Source organism: Gymnoscopelus braueri, assembly GCF_963280865.1.
Source record: "Gymnoscopelus braueri genome assembly, chromosome: 24".
NCBI lineage: Eukaryota > Metazoa > Chordata > Actinopteri > Myctophiformes > Myctophidae > Gymnoscopelus > Gymnoscopelus braueri.
This window is the reverse complement of record NC_137626.1, coordinates 26,415,823-26,439,885: the sequence shown is the minus strand read 5'-3', so window position 1 is coordinate 26,439,885 and position 24,063 is coordinate 26,415,823. Positions and strand designations below refer to the sequence as shown.

Genomic DNA, 24,063 nt, shown 5'->3' with positions numbered 1-24,063 from the left:
TGCCCTAATGTTAACTCGCGGTCTGGAGTCTTTGTGCAATGTATTAGTCCATATTTGTCAATAAAGAAGTGTTTTAATCCCGTCTGTCGGATTCTGTCGAAGTTCCCGATGGGCGGTAGTGACGGGGCGCATCCGATGAAAGCCGGTATTACACTAAATGTGAAATTGTAGTAAACGAGGGGGGAATGGAGTTCAGCCACAGACGGGATTAAAACACTTATCTATTGTAAAATACGGACTAATACATTGCACAAAGACATCGGACCGCTAGTTAACATTTGGGTTGAACGGGTAAGCACCTTTTTATGTATTTTTGTACATGTACGGAGAAGTACGGGCTTTACCGGTGAAAGTGCATGACCAACTGTGGGGTGCTAGCCAAGACTAAAGTAGGTATACGAAAGTAAAAGTCAGACTCGATAAAATACATCTACGATAGTGTTGATCCAAGGCAACTGTTTAACACTGGTACCACCTGCTGTCCACAGAGTATCCAACTGAAAATAGAAGAAACCAGGGAAAGATTCCGCTCTGAATATGTGCAAGGTAGGGCGCCGATTGACAAAGTATAATAAAAGTAATAAATACAGTCAGAAAACTTGATAACTGTGGGTGAAGATCGGTGTAGCTTTTATTACGTTTTTGATTTCTGTGTCCTTTTAAAGTGACTCACAAAAAACTAAGCTAGATCTATTCAGACTGAAGTGTTTGTTTTCCTTATACAAGGTAAACAAGCATGGATGATCATTCATCATACATTGTTAAGGTGGCTCAAGCATATCTGCTCTGCTGCAGTAGGCTGTATTTGAGGTATTGATTGAATACTTTATTAACAGTTTGCAAAAAAAAGTACAGTTCAATACAAAAGGATTAAACCCAGGAAAGCACTATGGCTTGTTTCCATTGGGGTCCTGTGTTTTCAATTAATCTGTCTGCATTTTAGATGCAGGATCTAAATTGTGTTAAACAACAGTTACCAGCAGCCAAATGCTGTTGTTTTTTACTTGGGTGTTCCCTGCTTTACCAGCCACTTTGTCAGGCAATTATTTAATTATTTCCCAATTCTGAAACTGCAGTACCACTGTAGTCTACTGTATGTGATTGTGATGGTGCTGGTAATAGTCGCTGATGTTTATCTCCTGCTGTTTATCTAATGTGCAGAGTCCTCTTCAGACAAGTATGAAGCCAGTGATCTGGAGAGGTTGTGGAGGGACGATGTGTTGGTGGACAGCTACCTGGAGTGGGGGCACCATGATGTGGCGGAGGCTTTGAAAATGATAGCAGAGAGCTTTCAATGGAGAAAAGAACTCTGTGTGAATGGTACGTTCTTCTGTCCTCCTCATAACATACTGACTAACTTAACCACTTAAACCCCAGCATCCGTATTGTGGGGAAAGCTTTCGCTGTTGATCTGCTGTTTTCAGCGAAAGCTTTCCCCACAATAACAGAAAACTGAAAATACACTAGCATAGAGCCCTGAGGGACTCCGCTCAACCATACCATATGGTGGGGTTTAAGTGGCTAACATACTGAACCCAAACACCCAGTCTCCCTTGTGCTATTAAACTAAAATCCAAGAATAAGCTGAAATTTGAATGTTAGAGGACGGGGGTCAGTGACAAGTTGATAAAATAGGATGTCATAAAGGTGTCTGTTATTTGAAACATTGAATTGTAATATGAAGCTTCCATTTTAGAAATCCACCAAAACTCATTGCATATTATTATTGAAGATTCAAGACATTTGCTTGTAAAATATTATCATTAATAGCTTATGTTATTAATATTGTTCAGTTATTTAACTAAACATTGCCCTCCAAATCATTAACTGGATGCATCGTATCTAACAAAGGTCTTGAAATATTCACAAATCACAACGTGGCCCCCAAGGAAAGAAACACTTAATCAGCATCCATCGCTGTTCTCTACCAGGACTTTACGTCCTGTCTACCTTTAGTTTTACAGAGAATCCCCATAAGCCATTATTGGAGACAAAACTGTGACTCTGACAGTTGAATCATAGTCTACAATGAAAACGACTGTGAGCCAACATAGACACAGCACTGTTGAGGCTAGACAAGCCTGTGCATCCACTCTCTCTCTCGCACTCTCTCGCTCTCTCTTCAGACACACATACACACTGACCCTTTTGTTTTGTTTATTTTATTTTTTATTTCTGTAGCCAGTGGTGTAAAGTAACTAGTACATTTACTCAAGTACTGTATTTAAGATTAACATTTTGAATTATTTTGACTTTACTGGAGTAGTATCTCAAAGGCAAATATTGTACTTTTACTCCACTACAATTATTTGAAAACTTGAGTTACCAATTTACCAATTCAGCCCTATATACATTTCGGCCATTTGAAAATAGACTACCCACAAGATGCCAAAACCTTTGTACTTTTACAAAAGTATCAGTACTTTTTGTACTGATACTTTTACTTTAGTAAAAAATGTGAGTACTTTCTCCACAACAGTTGCTTAGCCTGCATTGGCATGCTCGGTTTTATTCACGTTTATCTCCATCTGCAGATATCAATGAGAGCTCTGTATCAAAACATCTCATGGAGACTGGCATGCACTATCTCCATGGTTACGACAAGGAAGGCAACAAGTTGTGTAAGTGCTGCTTATTGACTTTGTGCACATTGTGCCATTTGGAATCCATTTTTCTATCTAGATCTGTTAACCCAGTCGAGAGAAATCCACAAATACAGATCATTTTAAAGGCCCAATCAGTGATGCAAATGTAAACAAACTGGTAGCCCCACCACCAAAGATATAAAAGAGTGGAGACATGGTGGTTTTATTCATTAGAAGGTGATTGATTAAGATCTTCAGAATCAGAATCTCCTTTATATTCACATCACAGGTTTACAGGTGTAAAGAAGTGGGTGAAATTCTTTCGTGCACACACATCATTTTGTAGTTTTTGTGAGAAGAGAGAAGATGGAGGTGGAGTAAGAGCAGCAGAGAAAAGAAAAACTGTATAGAAACGGGTCAAAAATCTAATCAAACATATACGGTAATACGGTATACATATACAGACAGGCACGCCGGAAGGGGTTAAATAGTGGGGGGACAGTGATGACGTCATAGTGGGCGTGGCCAAGTGGTGACGTCATGACTCTCACGTTCCGTTTTGGTGTTGCTCCAAATAGCGCACACATGTAACCAAATGGACCAGGGACGCCGGCTTTTGTGCGTGGCCATGGGGGCTGAACTTGACCACCACTCGGCCCCCCCCCCCTCGCCCCCCTCCACCCACTGCGTCGCGGGCATGTACGTGATTTTATTTGCTTAATTAATTAATTAAATGACCATAAAACAACATTAACAACACTATCCATCCTTCAGTGTGTCCCATGCATTAATAATAATACAAAAAATAACTGTGCACAGCTGGACAAACTGCAATAATATTATAGCCTAATAATAAAATACCTATACCATATAGAAGAATTGAGGTACTTTTACTTTACTGGAGTATTTCCAATTTTCAATACTTTTACTTCTACTCCACTACATATAGACAAATATTGTACTTTTACTCCACTACAATTATTTGATAACTTTATTTACTATAGTTGCTTTGTAGATTTTGACTACTTACACATATACTTTGGCAATTTGAAAATAGCAGATTTGCGACGCGTTGTGAGCTTGTAGATCTGCTATTTTCAAATAATTTTTATACATTTTACACATTTGAAAACTTGTGAAATGGGACCTTCTGCATAATGAGTACTTTTACTTTTGGTACTTTAAATACATTTTGATACCAATACTTTTCTACTTTTACTCAAGTACATTTTGAATACCTTACTTTTACTTGTAAAAGAGTATTTTTACATCGCAGAATTGATACTTTTGTTTAAGTAAAAAATTTGAGTACTTTTTCCACCACTGCATGGTATTCAGTGCATGCAGTGAGTGACTGTTAGTGCACACAGGACGAGGGAGTCAAGGGACACAGCATAGCGACCCTTCATTTCAATAAGGGCAGAGCCAAAACCTGCAGAACATGTTTAGCACAGCCACAGAGATCACGACTTGTTTATTAGAGGCAATTAGCATGTCTGGCTGGGGCCGCTTGACAATGCGAACGGTCGGGTGGGCGGAGGCTGCGGAGCTACTGCTATAGCGCCGGTAGAAAAAAAAATACGATATATATTTTTTTTTTATAAAAAAAAAAAATATATATATATATATATATAAAAAAACAAGTCGATAGCTGAAAAGTGGGGGGACACAGAGGACCGTGTGACCCCGCCTCCGCCGTACATAGCAAGTATGTACATGATGTTTTGAGCATTTGCATCGTATGCAGGGTGTGTACATGTTCTTTGATAGAAGAACAAAAACTATAGACAACACAAATTATTTCTTAACTCTGTTTGCTGCATTCTGCTGTTTTAATGTTGTCGTGAGTAAAACGGAACAGTTTTTTATTAATATCATATTTTCACATTTATATGTAAAAACTGCTGTTCCTCTCAGTCTGGTTTAGGGTGAAACTACTTGCCAAACAGGACAAACTACAGGAGAAGAGGAAGTATGTGGCCTTCTGGCTGGAGAGCTTCATCAGGAGAGAACCTGGTGGCCGTCTCACTGTGGTGTTTGACATGACTGACTCTGGCCTGAGCAATGTGGTAAGAAGCATTCTCACTTCTCCAGTGCTGTTTCTTTCTGGCCCTCTACAGTATTCGGCTGTCATCAGCTACTCATCATCCAATCAATCATATTGGAACGTGTCACCAGGGCAGTCTTTATAAACTGACAGCTCGCACTCCTTCTCTGCTGATCTGTCCTGCCGATTGCACTGCCATTGTCTCTCCAAACCCCCTCCTCCACCCTAGACTCCCCCTGCTATTATCTGTTCACAGCCTGTCTGATCTTCATGTGGCCAGTATGCCAGTTGTCTCCTGAGACGTGTCTATGACTAGTGGGGTTCTATGGTAGCCTAGTGGCAGTGTGCACGAGACATTTGGCGCTGATCGGTCCAGCGGTTTGCAAGATTAGCTCAGGAAAGACACACAGACAGACCCTTATACACTGGTAGACTCTTTACAGAGCCATGCCATAAAAATACAATGTATGTTTTCATGGAGGGTTGAAGTCAAGCGTGCTTTGATGCAAATGTACTTTCACCACATCAGTGATGTAGAAGGGGTGGTGCTAGAGAATATCACTTTATCTAGGGCAGGCTTTGACTCTGGGGCTCTAAAGCCAGTAAGGAAGATGTACCCTTTTTAAATTCTTAAGAATAGATACACAATATGTTGCCCCTCTCTCCCCTGCAGGACATGGACTTTGTGAAGTATATCATCAACTGTTTCCAGGTGTACTACCCCAGATTGTTGTGTAAGTACCAAGGCCTTTCAGTGCAGACCTCACTCAGTAAAATCAAGATGGTACCTTACAGGTCAGATTTGACTCCGCAGTGTTGAGTAGTTGTCACAAATAATCATGTTTGTGCTGCTGTCACATGTAGTTCAATGTACACATATTACACCATCAACTCATGAATCATCAGACCTAATTCTAGGTTAGTCTTTGGTGTAAAGATATATAATATCATATGAGTTATTTTTTAATTTATTTTTTATATAAAATATATGACATATATTATACATTTACTAACTTCTATTCTCTTTCATCGTAATATATATTTTTCAAAAACATAAAAAGAATAGCCAATCTATAGCCGTGTGACATCGCAACGTGTTGGGAGCTTTTAGATCTTCTATTTTCTCTTCACAGTATCCCTATCGTGGTATTTGGTGAAATATATTGTGATATTTGATTTTGTCCAAATCGCCCAGTCCTACTTTGAAATATACAATCATAAATGACCAATAAACGGTCACACATATTTTATTGCAGTTATTGTCCATATTTTATGGCTATAGCCCTAGTCACACAGTGAAATCCAGAATGAAGGAGTTCACTCATTCTGTAAATTCCACTTTTGCATTCATTTGGTTTCAATAAGGGTTACAGCTAAATGTGTAAAGGTTGCACTTGTCTGCAGTGAAGAGTATTCAGATGATGTTCTGTGAATGCACTACATCCTTTTTTATATCAATACATTTGTCTTCTCTTTTCCACAGACAAAATTTTTGTGTATGAAGTGCCATGGATTATGACTGGTAAGTTAATATGGGCGATAAACACACATTAACCCCTTTCAACCTGTCCCTATTTTGGGCATGTCATTTTAGGTGAACATTTTCAAAATGTTTGTACATTTTCTTTTCCAAAATATCTACAAAAAACATTCACAAATAGCTCTACAAGCTCACATTGCATGACACTGTAGTATAAAATAGTGCATAAGTGGTTAATCGATGTACTGTATGTAATCATGTAAAAAGCACAGTTGATACAAACTGTAATCTGTCTATGTATGATTCCAGCTGCTTGGAAGATTATTAAAAGCTGGCTGGATCCAGAGGCCATCGACAAGCTGAAGTTTGTCTCCAAAACAGACATTCTGACGTATATCGACCCGGAACATTTGCCCTTTCACATGGGAGGAACTGTATGTTTATGCAAACACAGACACACTCACACACACGCACAGAGTACACACATTGCACAAGTATGCACTCTAACCAAAAAAGGCTCTCTATTGAACTAAACAATATTGTTGTTCTCTATGAAACTAAAACGTTCCGTATGGAACCATTTGCTTCTATTAAAAAACACTCCTTTTATTAAAGATCTGCAGTACAGTTATTGGCTAACAGTGTACGGTTCACAGGTGTGACATCATGGCTGCATGTGAGATAGAACATCAGAACTGTAATGTCACAGGTTCGATTCACAGTTTGCCACTATATCCTTCATGTGCTTTGTTCATGTGCATTCCATGTGCTTTGTTGAAGTGAACATAAACGGAAAGCATAGTTGTAGGGCTAACGTTCCATTCACAGCCACAACACTGTCAATGAGCAGTGAATTAATGAATGAATATGAAGTATACACATGTACTAATGAAATAATACTCATCAACTAACTCTAACACAGAGGCAGACGATCTTTAAAACGTACTCTTACTGGTAGTTTTATGTACTGCATGATATTTCCCCAATGCATCTTAACTTACATTAACAAGCAGGGATGCAGCTCTCACTGGACAAATACTTAATTTTACCCACTAATATTCAAATCGGCCCTGAAAATATTTCCATTCTCATACATGCATTGTTCTCATTCACTAATCATGCACCTGTCTAATTTTCGTTCCAGGACAGCTTCGCTTACAGCTACCCTCCTCTTCCAGGAGATTTCTTCCAGTCTCCCATCTCCAAGCCCAGCCAGGACGAGGAGATGGAAACAACGGAGAAACAGAACTCTGAACCAGCACTCAGACCCAGAAAGGTCCTCCAATTTCTGGTTCTTACTTTGTTTTTGTGCTTCCGAGTTTAACGCAGTGCTTTTCAACGTGCGGATCGGGGCCCCTCAGGGGTCCATGAGGGGGTACCAGGGAGTCCCCGGTTAATTAGTTATTGATTGTTTGGAACCAAATGGATCTTTGCGGGTCTGTAACTCTGAGAGTGTACGTTTTTTTTTACGCGCAACGCCTTCATGCGTCGGAGCATAAATTAGGCTTGAGTCGCAGTGAGGACCCAGAGATCATATCAAAGGTTGAGAATATCTAAACAATGAGATAAGAAAGGTATTTTATTTTATTTTAGAGTCTCAGGAATGGGACTCTAATGATGTCTAAACACAGCCTTTTCTACACTCTCAAATCTCTTTGACTTCTATGACATTATGTAACGTTTTTATGCTATTAATGCTGAATGATATCTGCCACATGCTAGCTTTTGTGGGCTCTCTCTCACGGGGAAGGAAGTGGGTAACCATGCGCGTGATCGCAACATGACTGACATTCAGGTTCAGTAAGAACACTGCCTGTATTAAGCTATCCTGCTTGGTTGGTTAGATTCGGGTGTGGTGAGATTTGATTGAATACAGAACCCGGGGCAGCTGCAGAGGTTTTCTCAGAGCACTTGATTTAGTGACAGTGACTGCTATGTGTCCCTGAGCTCCTCCTTGTGTGTCCGTCTACTCTAGGTGTGTTTTGCAGATGAAGGCGATACAGATGCTGCCAGCAGGGGGCGATATCCCCGCAGGCCTACCACCACGTTCAAAGGCTCTCTGCTTCATGTCAGGTCAGTTTAGTCGGCTGTGGCTTACATTTGCATGTTTAGTTCATGTTCTTGTTCCCGCTCAGAACATCCTAAATTCAGTGGTAGAAATATAACATGTCACATGCTGAAGCAGTATCCTAATGATAGTAGAAATATAGAATATATAGTAGAAAATATAGTATGTCACATCAAATAGCCGAAGCTGCCACATGTGTAAGCAGTACACTAATGATAGAAATAGTATAAATACAACATGTCACTTGTCTAAGCAGTACCTGATAATAGAAGTAGTAGAAATATAATATGTCACATCCTATTGTGATATATGCCATGTTTTCTGTGTAACCTTGACAGCATATACCTACTTTTTTACATTTACATTTCACATTGTAGCGCTTGTTATATATAGTTATCGAAATGTTATCATACTTTCGAAACTCAATACTTTCAGTTTGGAGTAAAGAGTTAATGTCATGTCACCGCATTCTTTTTTATAGAGCTTTCAGGAAATGCTATAAAAGTTTAGGCCTGTGAATTCAATGATCTGTCTGCCGGTCTCTCTCTTCCTTCTTGTCTGTGCGTGTTATGTAAAGCAGTGGTTCTCAAAGTGGGGTCCGGGGACCCCCAAGGGTCCTTGAGGGTGTTCCAGGGGGTCCCCAGCAAAATTAGTTAATATAGCATCAAAATCAGTTTAATCACTTTAACCCTATATTATTATATATGGAAATAACCAATCTATAATCTCACAATGCGTTGTGTTGAATGTTTTGCAGTCCAGCTGAGGCGCTGTCCTTCGGTCAGAAAGAGACGGAGAGGAGATGTCTCATCATCCTCAACAATGTGACCAAAAACACTGTGGCCTACAAGGTCAGTCCTGTTCCTTGACATTGCATTTCATATTTTAGCCGTTTAGCTGAAGCTCTTGTCCAGAGCAACATGCAGCTGGAGCTGAATACTGTGACTTTGTCATATCGGATACATGAGATTGTTTTAAAGCAAAGCTTAGGCTGATGCGTAAGTTTACTCACGTCACACCAAGACTCTCAACGTGTGTGTGTGTGTGTGTGTGTGTGTGTGTGTGTGTGTGTGTGTGTGTGTGTGTGTGTGTGTGTGTGTGTGTGTGTGTGTGTGTGTGTGTGTGTGTGTGTGTGTGTGTGTGTGTGTGTGTGTGTGTGTGTGTGTGTGTGTGTGTGTGTGTGTGTGTGTGTGTGTGTGTGTGTGTGTGTGTGTGTGTGTGTTCTCCCAGGTACGGACCACAGCCCCGGAGAAGTACAGGGTGAAGACCAGCAGTGGTAGCTGTGCAGCAGGAACCAGTGTGGAGATCACAGTCTCTCTGCATGGAGGTACCGTACCTCTAGACCACCTCTCAACCATACCTAACTGTAGCTCTACAACAGTGGTTCTCAACCTGTGGGTTGAGAACTACATGCAGATCCCCTGCGCGATGCAGTGCATTTGCACTTTTCGATCTTTTATTTTCGCTATTAACACATTGGGTGCCAGCATTTTTTCATAACAACTTACGTTGGGTGCCAGCATTCTCCCCATTGACTGCGCTTTCATGTTTAAAGCTCTAAACTCCACGAGGAGCAAATCCATGTAAAAAAAAGCATCCATTCATGTAGCGCGATGACCCTGGCTACAGCCTGTAACGATAACATTTCACTCGCGAGTTACAATGGGCGCATGACCGGTTTTCCCCACCGGAAACAGATTCGGAGATATAGGCGTTTTAAAGAAGGAAATAGACAGGAAGTGGATGGGAGCCATGTTTTTGTTTCCGGTGATCTATCTGGCCGATCCTTCTCAGGATCACAATGGGTACTCCCAGAGCTGCTCTAGCCCCGCCCGTGTGGAGAAAAACGAAAAAAACAAAAACACATATTTCACGGTCTGGACCGTGTTCGGCACCGGACCGCTACTCTGCGCAAACACGGTTCAGACCGTGTTTGGCACCCGATGTGTTAAAAAGACCCCCAAATTCTTTTGCAATAAAGATGCCCCAGGGTTAATGTGTCAGTCTTCAAGCTCACAACGCTTTGTGACGTGTTATGAGCTTGTATTATGATCTGCTATTTGTATGACCTGCCCAGAATAGGGATGCTAGGGTTCATGTCGTTAAAAGTTCCTGTGTTGTGATTGGCTCTCCAGGCTCCCAATCATTGCCTCAGGACCGCTTCCTCGTTATGGCCGCTGAAATGGAACCTGTGGTCACCCAGGACCTGACCCAGTTCTGGAAGGACACCCCCAAGGCTAAAGTCATGGAGCATCGGTCAGGATCATAATAGTAGTTTTGCATACGCCTTTCCACGTATTTAAGATGAAAATGAACATTCTCAGCTTGATTTATTTTTTCTGTTCTCCTTAGGGTGAGATGATATGAGCTTCCCTTTTTTTTTTGCTTTTGACCACCAAATTTATAGTTTTTGCCACTGTAGTCACTAGCATACATTGTAAAATAGAATAAAATGCAATAAAATAAAACAAAATCAAACTGGCTAAAAAGCTATTCTCATAACTGCACAATGTCATCCATGCCAGTGATACCCGGAAACTGTGTTCCTTTTAATGGTCATTTGTGTTCCTTTTCTCTCAGGCTTAAGTGCCATGTCCTGCAGGGTCTGAAGCCCACCCTCAGTCAGCCCACCAACATCACAAACGGAACTAACGGCCACCAAGACATGCACACTACGGTTAGTTGATGACATCCACCATTCAAAGACAACTTGGAGAATGATTAATAGCATGGAATTAATATATATAGATGGTCAGTTAAGTAACACATAGTACTGTAGTATTACTGAGTTATGATGAACACATGGAGAACCTATTATGAATTGTGACGGTCGGTCATAAAAGGAATGTGCTTTGACACTCATGGCAGAGACAACAATTTACAATTTAGGCATTTAGCAGACGCTAAATGCCTAACCAACCAAACCTACAGGTAGGAGGGGCGCACACCAATATTACAGAGGTTCTGACCGTGGAGCAAAAGATTAAAGATGTAAAAAGAGGTCACATGAAACCAACGTTTCGATCCCAACAGATGTCTTCTTCAGGGATGAATCCTTTCCTGAAGAAGACCTCTGTTGGGGTCGAAACATTGGTTTCTAATTCAGCACAGTGGCTACGAGTCGTGAAACCTCTTTTTTCATCTTAGAGACAACCAAACCTAAAATAATAACTTCCAGCATCACACATACATATAGAACTCAACAAGATAAGCTAGAGGTGTGCATGATTGAGCCGTGTGGCTCATTACCTCTCTGGTGCCTGGTAGTGTGTTTAAGACTACGTTTGTTTTGCCGTTTTTAACACACTCTGATGGACAAATTGTACATGACAAACTGTAGATGCACACATATCACTCAATTGAATTGCAAAATGATACAGCTGAAATTCATTTAGACTTTGGACCAAGACACTGAACTCTTCAGAAGTCGGGCAAAGTGACACAGCTTTTCTAAATGTGGACAGCCAAGTGTGTGCAGCATTCAGGAAGTCTAAGACAGTGTGGGGGGTTTCAGAACGCTGCTTGTGAAGTCAGACACTGTATTTGCTATAATAAAAAAGTGCATCTGATTGTGCCATTCTTAACTACATTCACTCACTGCAATTTAAAGACAATTACTTTCCAAACAGCATGCATTTCATGTACTGTACTGTACACTAAACAACTTTAAGCTACCAGAAATAAGTCCATATGATGAGCCAATTCCAATGATTCCATGCTCAAAACAAACATAATCAAGTATTTAGAGGAAATGCTTCCTCTAATGTTGCGTTACATACAAGAACATAACTGTCCGGGGACCACGAGGGGGAGGGGGGGGGTCCCCAGCTAAATTAATTAGCATCAAAATGAGTCACTTTAACTCTATTTTATACTTCAGCTATTGGAAAATATCCGATCTACAAGCCCACAACATGTCACATCGTGACCGGTTATGAGCTTGTAGATCGGCTATTTTCTTTTTCTTTCTTTTTTATATCTAGACAACTTGTGAAAAATCTAATCTGACACCGAACATTTCAGATTGGGAGTCCTTGACATGAAAATGTTTGAGAACCACAGAGAATGTGGAGATGGTGCATGCTTTATGGTTCCAGTCAGTGTTACACAATAAACCTCCATGTTCTGTTCTGTCCTGGCCTCAGCTCCTGAGGCTGTTGTCCAGCAGTGGACGGCTGGAGCAGAAGCTGGACCGCTGTCTTTGGATCCAGAAGGTCCTCATCGTCCTTGTAACAGCGCTGGGGTGCTCCACCCTCTACATGCTGTACGGAGGAAACGGTTGGTTCTGACTGGATTCAGACCTGGGACCGAAACACTCGGGTCAGCAATGTCAACCACACGGTGATAGCGAAGTGAAACTGTCCGATTGATGGTGGAGAAAAACTGTACAAGCACGATGTGCGATTGGTGGTCCGGGAGCATTATGGAAACAACTGACTCGTTTAATATTGCTCTGTCAATCGGTAACACGTTTATTTGCACCGATTTGCACTCCTTGTCTGCCTCTGATTATATTCTGATGTCCATAGTGTATGATTTTATGTGTATTGTGTACGGAAGGAAGCCAATAAAAACAGAGCCTTCACACGTCTTTCACACTCACAGTGAACAGCAACACTGGTACTCATTGTACACCACTTTAACCCTGGGGTCTCTGTTGTGGGCATTTAATTATAGGCAAAAATGTTCTAACATTTCAATATTTTCTAAAACAACTGATCCACATGCTCACAACTTTTGAGCTTGTAGATCTGCTATTTTTTTTTAAAGTTATAGGGTATACAGTGGTTGTGTAAGTGGTTAAGGAGTAAACCGCATTGCTGCGCTTGAGCTAATGTACATTTTAATTTCCCAAAGAAATTGAACCACATCTCAATATATCAGAGACAACAATGTGAAGGTTTTATATTCTGGCTGAACTAAGCTCAGGTCAGATAAAATTAGGCTACTTCTTGTTCATAAGGAAAACGCTTTATTCAATTCAAATTGTGACCTGTGCAAAGTGAAAACCACAAAATGACCTCCCAGCAATAACACAAAAAACTGAAGCACTTCCTCATTAAATTATCACCGTGTTTCTGAGGTATGTCAGACGTCCGTGAAGTTTCACACTTTAGTCACATGGATTGCATAGGGTACCATTTTTGAATGTGGTGGGCGAGTGTGGTGGAGATGTTGTTTAGACTCTTTTAATACCACATTTGCTGCAAGCTACGTTACAGTTCTTGTGTAGCTCAGAGCGGAGGAAGGAAGGTGCATTTGTGTTTGTCCTTGGTCAGCAAGTCTGCATGGAAAATGCTATTTGTTTTTCTCCTGCAGTTGTGGAGTTTGTGCACTGCCAAAGACGGTACGGTAACAATTGTTTTTTACAACACAGTTTTTGCAATTCATATTTAACATTCTGCACATTCATTTCAGTGGACTTTGTTGTCAAAAGGAGAAAATGTGATGATTATGTGTCTGAATAGAATATAGACTCACTAATTTTCTATCGCTTGCAGTGTCTCTCGTGAAAATCATTGGCGAAGAACCAGATGTCACTCAAATATGTGACAATCAAACAGTTGATGTCATCATGATGATAAGATGTATTGTCAAAACGGCTGGAGGAAAAGAATGTCAACTGCAGTATAACTTTGATAATGGCTTTGAAAGTTCTTGTGACTTCAGGATCACCCTAAAACAGAATGAAACTATGTTTTTGCAACTCAACAAATTAACACCAGCAGATGGTGGAAGCTATAACTGCGAGTGTACATTCAATGGAGGAACACATGTTGTCCAACTCAACGTTACTGTGAGCAGTAAGTACTTTTGGTTTAGTTTGATTTAATTTGATTGGAGGAATGGATTTAGTCCAACTCAACATTACTGTGAACGCCAACAGTATTGTTGTTTTGTTTTTGTATTGTCCTGACCTAAGTTGGAGTGGTGTCATTTATGTTGTATACATTCATTAACAGCCTTTTTAACATTGTAATATAATGTGACTGATTTAATGTTCATCCCAGAGCATTACCGTTAAATAAATATGAAAAATGTGGATGATTCTTAGGGTCTTGGCCATCAACGATTCTAAGTTTATACAGTAGGTCTTTAATTCATAATTATTGGTGGTCCAGAGTCCAGACCCCAGTCGGATACTGATACAGCATTCACTGATCACCTGTGCAAACTATTGAAATAGTCACTGAACTAAACACCTGATGGTTTGTTATCCTAGCTCATGTACTGTTAACGCATGAAAAACTTGCACGGTCACAAACGTGCTGGAGCATACAGTGGACAATGTTTCCCCTACCAAGATGTTGCATATTCTTATAGATAATGGTTTACAAATGTATTTTCCTTCACAGCCACAGAAGAGCATGCAGTGGACAATACTTCCCCCATCCCCATGTACATTCTAATTGCACTGACAAGCATCACTGTCCTCATCATTGGAATTACAGTTACCGTGGCTATCATGCGACAAAGTATAAACATCTATCGGTGAGTTTTATATTCCAGCAAGAACGTTGGAAAGTGAATTATGTATTATACATAAATGTATGTTTTCTATATGTTCAGTAGGATAATGTTACTATAATAGCATTGCAGATTTTATTTCAGTTTTGCATCTTTAGGAGGTTAAAACATCTGCACACTGGTTTTAAAGCTCCCAAACAACGTTTCACATCTTTACTATAATCTCTAAACTCATTTACAAAAGGCCTATATTATCTGATGTTCATCATCTTCATCATTAATTAGCTTTAAAAACCGAATATGACCAATTGCAGTTCTGATGCTGTTTAGTACTTTAATACTGTAGCAGTAACTCTGTTATACATTTTTCCTTGAAACAGAAGAACAAACCCAGATGTCTCTGTCTCATTCATCACAGCAGCAACTCTTCACTCTCCAGTGAACAATGTATGAACGTTTTTTCTGTACTTTTCAACTACATTAAGCTAGTCTGTGCAGCTTTTCATCAGCTTTTCATCTAATTAATTAAACCTTTTAAACATGAATATAGGACCAAGAGGACACATACACTGCCCTCCAGCACCCAGACACAGACAGTGATCTCTACCATGACCTCTACACTGTGGTTCTCCCTGCCAATAGAACCGTGATGAGTGGCTGCAACGAAGACCAGGAAATGTGTGAAAGACCGACCAATGTTCATCGACTCAGTGGAACAATATATGAAAATACCTGAAGAGAATGATAGGATATTGTAATGATGAATATTTTACTCATATTTATGTTAATAGGAATATACATTGTTGACATATACGCTCTAAAAAATTTTATTGTGAACTCTTACTTTGAAATTTACAATGCCGGAAGTGCTTGTTACTGTTGCAGGTGATTTGTCTGATTGAATAAACACGCTCAATTCAGTTTGATTGAGAAGCAGCAGAGCTGATGTCTGCCTGTCTGTTCATTATTTCATTTATTCCTCTGTCAGTATTATTTCACTTTTATCTGGTCCACACGTATAGATCGCTGCACGTTGAACTCTTTCTTTGTCAACATAAATGATGAGGAATATATATGAATGCAAGATAAATAAATAATGGGAAAGCAATACTCTTCTTTTGTGTACTGTAGACTGAAGGTCTATATGGGCTCTGATTGTAAGAGGTAGAGAAGTTTTCTGGTGCCATCTATTCCCACATCAGCAGGCTGCAGGCATAGCCTATACGTGTAGATGTAGAGCACTGTTTACCAAATAATGGGTCGGGACCCATTTTTATGGGTCAAGATATTCCTTTTCGTTTCACATTTTAAAATTATTTCAAAAGATTATCAAAATGTCGTCACGATGCGTTGTGAGCTTATAGCGGCTATTTTCACTAGTTTGGGTCCCTGGGAGACATCACCTAGTTGTGGGAGTGTCCACTCCAAATGGTCACAGATGTTGGTTACTTGTTCACATTTATGTTATTTAGACAGACATATTATGTTTGTTTGACCACAAATGCTAAATGTTGTTTAGACATATGCTAGGTTTGATGTTTACTTGGTAGCCTATACTAGTTACTTTAAAACTAGCCTCATTGCAGCCTTGGAGAAAAGCCTGGCCACGACTTAAAAACGTTCACAAATATCTTTACAAGCTCACATTGCGTGACACCGTTGTGTGACAAAGTTTAAAATAGTGCTTAAGTGGTTAATCAAATCAAGTATATTAAAAAGCACAGTTGAGACAAATTGTAATCTGTCTATGTATGATTCCAGCTGCTTGGAAGATTATTAAAAGTTGGCTGGATCCAGAGGCAATCGACAAGCTGACGTTTGTCTCCAAAACAGACATTCTGGCGTATATTGATCCAGAACATTTGCCCTTTCACATGGGAGGAACTGTATGTATATGCAAGCACAGACGCACACACACATGCACAGAGTACACACATTGCACAAGTATGCACTCTAACCAAAAAAAAGTCCTCTACTCTTGAACTAAACAAATGTTCTATATTGTTCTCTTTGGAACTAAAACATTCTGTATGGAACCATTAGCTTCTATTAAAAATCACTCCTTTTATTAAAGATCTATTCTGCTGTACAGTTATTGGCTAACAGCATATGGTTTACAGGTGTGACATAAGGGCCGCATGTGAGATGGTAATTAGAGAGACCAGCAGAACTGTAATGTCACAGGATCGATTCCCAGTTTGCCAATGTATCCTTCATGTGCTTTGTTCATGTGCATTCCATGTGCTTTGTTGAAGTGAACATAAGGGAAAGCATTGTTGTAGGGCCAACGTTCCATTCACAGCCACAACACTGTCAATGAGCAGTCATCTGTGTGTCTCTAGGTCGCTGGATAAGAACATCAGAAAAATAACCAGTGGTGTTTTGGTGGCTACACAGGACACCACAGCGTTACACTGGGAGTGTTTTACCCCCCTAGATTCACAAACATGTTATGCAAAGTACCCAAATGGCTACTTTCATAAACAGGTTTACCGGTGGCGGTGAGCGTGCGCACTCGTGCATGTGACGTCATAAAAATACTGTTCCCCTGGGAAAAAAAATCACCATTATACCACTGAAAATAATTTATATAATAAGTGAATTAATGAATGAATATGTATTGTGTAAGTCATTAATACATGTGTAAGTATCCACAAGTGTCCTAGGGCGTTGTGGGCATCACTTCCTGTCGATTTGATCAGGTATCGGGGATCAAATCAAGGAAGTGATGCCCTAGGAAACTTGTGGATACACATGTACTAATGAAATAATACTCCACAATCATTAACTAGCTCTAACACAGAGGCAGTCGGCAGAAGATCTTTAAAACCTACTCTTACTAGTAGTTTTATGTACTGCGTGATGTTATTTCCCCGATGCATCTTAACTTACATTAACAAGCAGGGATGGAGCTCTCACTGGACAAATACTTAATTTTACCCATTATATTCAAATCAGCCCTGAAAACATTTCCATTCTCATACATGCATTGTTCTCATTCACTAATCATGCACCTGTCTAATTTTCTCTCCAGGACAGCTTTGCTGACAGCTACCCTCCTCTTCCAGGAGATTTCTTCCAGTCGCCCATCTCCAAGCCCAGCCAGGATGAGGAGATGAAACAATGGAGAAACAGAACTCTGAACTAGCACTCAGACCCAGAAAGGTCCTCCAATTTCTGGTTCTTACTCTGTTTTTGTGCTTCCCAGTTTAACACAGTGGTTTTCAACGTGCGGTTTGAGGTTTGTTTGATCGATTGATTGATTTATTGATTGATTGAATACTTTATTAGCAGTTTGTGAAAAAGAAGCACAGGAAAGTACAGTTCAATCAGGGGTGCAATGCTCATGGAATGGCCTTGCATGCCGTGCAGGAATCTATTTGACCAGGAGCACGCGCAGGCACACGCATAGATTTAAAACAACATTAAATTCACACCTCAACAAAGTTTACTAATTCTCCCGACTCACACCAGGGAATTAACATAGGAATGAGCCTAGATGCATATCAATTGTCCATTGTGTGACATGTAGTGTAGGTGTTAAGCACGTCATTAAAATGTGCAACCACTTTCCAATTCAGCATTGCAACACTGAGTTCAATACAAGGTCTGCTAAGAGGATTATAAACCCAAGATATAAAACCCCTTCGTACTCAATTCATCGAGTACAAAGGGGTCAGGGGTCCATGAGTGGGTTCCAGGGAGTCCCCAGTTAATTAGTTATTGATTGTTTGGAACCAAATGGACCTTTACAGGTCTCTAACATTTATTATTTTACGCGTGACACTGTCATGTGACAGAGCATACATTAGGTTTTAGTCTCAGTGGGTACCCAAAGATCATATCAAAGGTTGAGAATCTTTGATCTATGAGATATAGTAAGAAATAGTCTCAGGAATGGGACTCTAATGATGTCTAAACACAGCCTTTTCTACACTCTCAAATCTCTTTGACTTCTATAACATTGGTGTTCAATACTCTTGGCCGTCTGTGGCATAAGTAGCAGTTTTATGAGTCAAAACTAAAGGTGCTGCCTGCATGTCTGTGTTACAATTAGCACCCTCAGTTTTGTTGATGTTGACTCTGGCCTTTTCCGTTGATTGATTCAGTTCCCTCAGTAGCCTGATTTTGTTTGTTTTTACCAATATAAGCTATTGTCAGCAAAGGTGAAGAAGAATGTGTATCCCTGAACTCCTCCTTGTGTGTCCGTCTACTCTAGGTGTGTTTTGCAGATGAAGGCGATACAGATACTGCCAGCAGGGGGCGGTATCCCCGCAGGCCTACCACCATGCTACCACCATGTTCAAAGGCTCTCTGCTTCATGTCAGGTCAGTTATATTTAAAATGTTAAGTTTATGTTCCCGCTCAGAACATCTTAAAATCAGTGGTGGAAATTAACATGTCACATGTACCCTGATGATAGTAGACATATACAATAGAATAGAATATAGTAGAAAATATAGTATGTCACATCAAATAGCCGATCTACAAGCTGTCACTTGTCTAAGCAGTACCTGATAATAGAAATAGTAGAGATATTATATCATATGTCACATCCTAGTGACATTTGCCATTTTCTGTGTAACCTTGACATAGCATATACCTACTTTTTTACATTTACATTTCACATTGTAGCGCTTGTTATATATAGGTCTAGTTATCGAAAACGTATCATACTTTCGAAACTCTATACTTTCACTTTGGAGTAAAGAGATAATGTCATGTCACCGCATTATTTTTTATAGAGCTGCATGGTATTCAGGAAATGCTATAAAGGTTGAGGCCTGTGAATTCAATTATCTGCCTGCCGGTCTCTCTCTTCCTTCTTGTCTGTGCGTGTTATGTAGAGGTGGGTTCCGGGGACCCCCAGGGGTCCTTGAGGGTGTTCCAGGGGGTCCCCAGCAAAATGTGTTAATGTAGCATCAAAATCAGTTTAATCACTTTAACCCTATATAAATAGCCAATCTACAATCTCACACGTCGTGTTGAATGTCGTTTTGCAGTCCAGCTGAGGCGCTGTGCTTCGGTCAGAAAGAGACAGAGAGGAGATGTCTCATCATCCTCAACAATGTGACCAAAAACTCTGTGGCCTATAAGGTCAGTCCTGTTCCTTGATATTGCATTCCATGTTTTAGGCGTTTAGCTGAAGCTCTTGTCCAGAGCAACATGCAGCTGGAGCTGAATAATGTGTCTTCGTCATATCGGATACATGAGATTGTTTTAAAGCAAAGCTTACGCTGATGAACCCATTAAAACCGGGAAAGCATCTGTGTTATTTTAGATTTGAGCGTTGGCTTTTAAAAAATTGCAGATATACAAGCTCACAGCGTGTCACTTCGTGCCGTGCTGCGAGCTTGTACATCTGCTATTTTTGAACATTTTTGAAAAATCCTAAAAGAGTGTGAACTACTGATTTAGAAGGCATCTGTAGCATCTGCCTCAGGTCTTAATGGGTTAAGTTTACTCACGTCACACCAAGACACTCAACATGTGTGCGTGAACATGTGCGTGCGTGTGTTCTCCCAGGTACGGACCACAGCCCCGGAGAAGTACAGGGTGAAGCCCAGCAGTAGCAGCTGTGCAGCAGGAACCAGTGTGGAGATCACAGTCTCTCTGCATGGAGGTACCTCCAGACCACCGCTCATCCATACCTAACTGGAGCTCTACTGTGAGCTAACCTCCCCACATGATTTTTGGGGGTCCCCAGATCACAGTGAAGTGACAATTTAAGGACTTTTAAGACCTTTTTAATACCTCAAAAGAAAGAAAAGAAAAAGACCATTACTGCATCAAAAGTAATCAACAAACTATATCATAAAAACTGGTCAAACATCGGCCGAATTGTCAAATAATATAAGGAAGAGGCAAACATTGTGAAAATAGCTGATCTACAATCTCACATGAAACCAACGTTTCGACCCCAACAGATGTCTCCTTCAGGGACGAAGACCTAACCCTTTTCAGGACCTCTGTTGGGATCGAAACATTGGTTTCTCATAAAATAATTCAGCAAAGTGGCTACGAGTCGTGCAACCTATTTTTTCATCTTCGAGACAACCAAACCTAAAATAATAACTTCCAGCATCACACATCCACCATTCAAAGACAACTTGGAGAATAATTAATAGCATGGAAATTAATATATAGATGGTCAGTTAAGTAACACAGTAGAGTATAGTATTACTGAGTTATGACTTATGATGAACTCTTGGAGAACCTATATGAATTGTGACGGTCGGTCATAAAAGGAATGCGCTTTGGCACTCTTGGCAGAGACAACAATTAACAATTTTGGCATTTAGCAGACGCTAACTGCCTAGCCAACCAAACCTACAGGCAGGAAGGGTGTACACCAACATTACAGAGGTTCTGACCACAGAGCAAAAGATTAAAGATGTAAAAAGAGGTCACATGAATTGACAAACTGTACATCCACACATGCTTCATTACATTAGTTTATCACTCAATTGAATTGCAAAATGATACAGCTGAAAATTAATTTCAAGACTTTGGACCAAGATGCTGAACTCAGACAGTGTGGGGGGTTTCGGAACACTGCTTGTAAAGTCAGACTGAGCGTGCCATTCTTAACTACATTCACTCACTGCAATTTCAAGACAATTTCTTTCCAAACAGCATGCATTTCATGCACACTGAACAACTTTAAGCTACCATATGATAGAGCCAATGATTCCATGCTCGAAACAAACACATCATCACTCCATTAATTTCTCATATTGTGATTAATGTCCCCCCGCCAGGCCGAAAGGCATGGCGAGAGAGTATGTTTTACCACCTGTCCGTCCGTCCGTCCGTCCGTCCGTGTGTGTGTGTGTCCGTGTGTCATTCTGTCATTTTGTGTACAGCTAATCTCTGGCACCGTTGGCTTGATCGCAGCGAAACTGTGCACACACACTCCCTGGATGCCAATTTGTGCAAAACACATTTTTGAACAGTACTCCTACAGATTTTGGCCAAAAATCCCCCAAATCGGTACACAGTATCTCTATAGTCATTAAAAGAAACCGCTCATTTCAGATTTTTCATATTCCATCCTGATTGGCAAAAATTGTCTTTCAAAGTTTGCAGGAGTACTCCGTTTCAAACAAAATGCCTCAAATCATGAACACAGCATGCAATTTCCGTGAAATTTTGCACAGGCATTCCCATTAGGCCGAGGAAGAAATGCCATTTGAAAATGTTCAAATCAGCCCCATGGTGGCGCTGTAACAGGCCGATTCGTGTTTTTACCTATAACTGCACCGATCAGTGTAAAACTTTGTATGCACACTCTCTAGAGGTCAAGGAAAAACCTTTGCCCTGCATTTTTCACATTTGCCTTTTATAGCACCACCAGGAGGCAGACTTATGTAAAACACATTTTTTATATTACAGATTTTATCCAAATTTCACGCAAATCGGTAAACATGATCTCTATAGTCATGTGATCAAGACGGATCTGTTAGATTTTTCATATTCCATCCTGATTGGCTAACATTGACATGTAATGTTTGCAGGAGTGGCTCGTTTTGAACAAAATGCCGCAAATCATGAACGCAGCGTCCGATTGCGGTGAAACTTTGAATGCATATTTGCACTACGTTGAGGAACAAATGCCACCCTTTTAACATTGGCCTGTTATAGCGCCACCAGCAGGTCAAATTTAGCAAAACACATTTTTAGAACAAAATGCCTCAAATCATGCATGCAGTGTCCGATTGCAGTGCACGGCCTAGGAATAAATGGCACCCTTTTCACATTGGCCTATTATAGCGCCACCAGGGGGCCATAATAACCTACCTGACCTGGCGGAGACTTGTGCTCCGAGGAGCACTTTTTCTAGTTATTTTCTCATTTTGAAATGAAACGCATTCATTCATCACATGTTTAGAAGTCTTTACAGTCAATGCTTCCTCTTAGCGGTTATGTTGCCTTACATACTTCTTTAAAGCAGTGGTTCTCAAAGTAGGGTCCGGGGACCACGAGGGGGAGGGGAGGTTCCGGGAGGGTCCCCAGCAAAATGAGTCAGTATAGCATCAAAATTAGATTGATTATTTTAACCCTATTTTTTACTTCAGCTAATTGAAAACAGCCAATCTACAAGCCCACAACGCGTCATATCGGGACCCGTTATGAGCTTGTAGATCGGCTATTTTCTTTATATATTTTTTTATCTAGAAAACTTGTGAAAAATCTAATCTGACACCACAAATGTCAGATTGGGAGTCCTTTTTTTTGCAGATATATTGACTGGATTCAGAGCTGGGACCGAAACACTCGGGTCAACAAGGTCAACTGCACGGCGATAGGGAAGTGAAACTGTCCGATTGATGGTGGAGAAAAACTGAACAAGCATGATGTGCGAATGGGAGCATTATGGAAACAACTGACTCGTTTAATATTGCTCTGTCAATCGGTAACACGTTTATTTGCACCGATTTGCACTCCTCTTCTGCCTCTGATTATATTCTTATGTCCATAGTGTATGATTTGATGTGTATTGTGTACGGAAGGAAGCCAATAAAAACTGAGAGCCATCACACCTCTTTCACAGTGAACAGCAACACTGGCACTCATTGTACACCACTTTAACCCTGGGGTCCTTTGTTGTGGGCATTTAATTATAGGCAAAAATGTTCTAACATTTAAATATTTTCCAAAATAACTGATCTACATGCACACAACTCATCGCAATGCAACATGTTGTGAGCTTGTAGATCGCCTATTTTTGTTACTTGTCGTGTGACAAAGTTTATAGGGTATACTGTAAGTGGTTAAGGTGTAAACCGCATTGCTGCGCTTGAGCTAATATACATTTTCATTTCCCCTAAGAAATTGAACTAACCACATCTCAATATATCAGAGACAACAACGTGAAAGTTTTGAAATAATTTGTGTTCTGACTGAACTAAGCTCAGATCAGATACAATAGGGTTACTTCTTGTTCATAAGGAAAATGGTTTATTCAACTCAAATTGTGACATGTGCAACACGTCATATGCAAAGTGAAAACCACAGAATGACCTCCCAGCAATAACACAACTGAAGCACTTCCTCGTTATATTATCACTGTGTCTCTGAGGTATGTCAGACGTCCGTGAAGTTTCACACTTTAGTCACATGGATTGCATAGGGTACCATTTTTGAATGTGGTGGGCGAGTGTGGTGGAGATGTTGTTTAGACTCTTTCAATACCACATTTGCTGCAAGCTACGTTACAGTTCTTGTGTAGCTCAGAGCGGAGGAAGGAATGGTGCATTTGGGTTTTCCCTTGGTCAGCAAGTCTGCATGGAACATGCGATTTGTTTCTCTCTTGCAGTTGTGGAGTTTGTTTACTGCAGCAGAGGGTACAGTAATTATCGGTTATACTGCACAGTTTACTCAATTCATGTTTTATGATTTGTTGTTAACATGC

At 40.3% G+C, this 24,063-nt stretch overlaps 1 protein-coding gene across 4 annotated transcripts in view; it reads left to right on the top strand.

Annotated features, from left to right (window-relative positions):
- LOC308080919 (motile sperm domain-containing protein 2-like) overlaps positions 1-24,063 on the top strand; it is a 30,558-nt gene that overhangs the window by 366 nt on the left and 6,129 nt on the right. The window contains exons 1-19 of one of the 4 annotated variants that reach the window (XM_080423028.1): positions 319-389; positions 489-546; positions 1,162-1,320; positions 2,535-2,621; positions 4,503-4,654; positions 5,306-5,366; positions 6,116-6,154; positions 6,422-6,546; positions 7,257-7,388; positions 8,088-8,185; positions 8,938-9,031; positions 9,411-9,507; positions 10,316-10,436; positions 10,761-10,857; positions 12,326-13,527; positions 13,682-13,984; positions 14,537-14,672; positions 15,029-15,095; positions 15,199-15,498. In XM_080423028.1, coding sequence (XP_080279154.1) covers positions 357-389; positions 489-546; positions 1,162-1,320; positions 2,535-2,621; positions 4,503-4,654; positions 5,306-5,366; positions 6,116-6,154; positions 6,422-6,546; positions 7,257-7,388; positions 8,088-8,185; positions 8,938-9,031; positions 9,411-9,507; positions 10,316-10,436; positions 10,761-10,857; positions 12,326-12,469 — 1,497 coding nt within the window. In that variant the 5' untranslated portion in view covers positions 319-356 and the 3' untranslated portion in view covers positions 12,470-13,527; positions 13,682-13,984; positions 14,537-14,672; positions 15,029-15,095; positions 15,199-15,498. Of the gene's footprint in view, positions 1-318; positions 390-488; positions 547-1,161; positions 1,321-2,534; positions 2,622-4,502; positions 4,655-5,305; positions 5,367-6,115; positions 6,155-6,421; positions 6,547-7,256; positions 7,389-8,087; positions 8,186-8,937; positions 9,032-9,410; positions 9,508-10,315; positions 10,437-10,760; positions 10,858-12,325; positions 13,528-13,681; positions 13,985-14,536; positions 14,673-15,028; positions 15,096-15,198; positions 15,499-24,063 lie in introns of those variants that run through there. The other 3 variants (XM_080423027.1, XM_080423030.1, XM_080423029.1) reach the window with 3 other exon arrangements.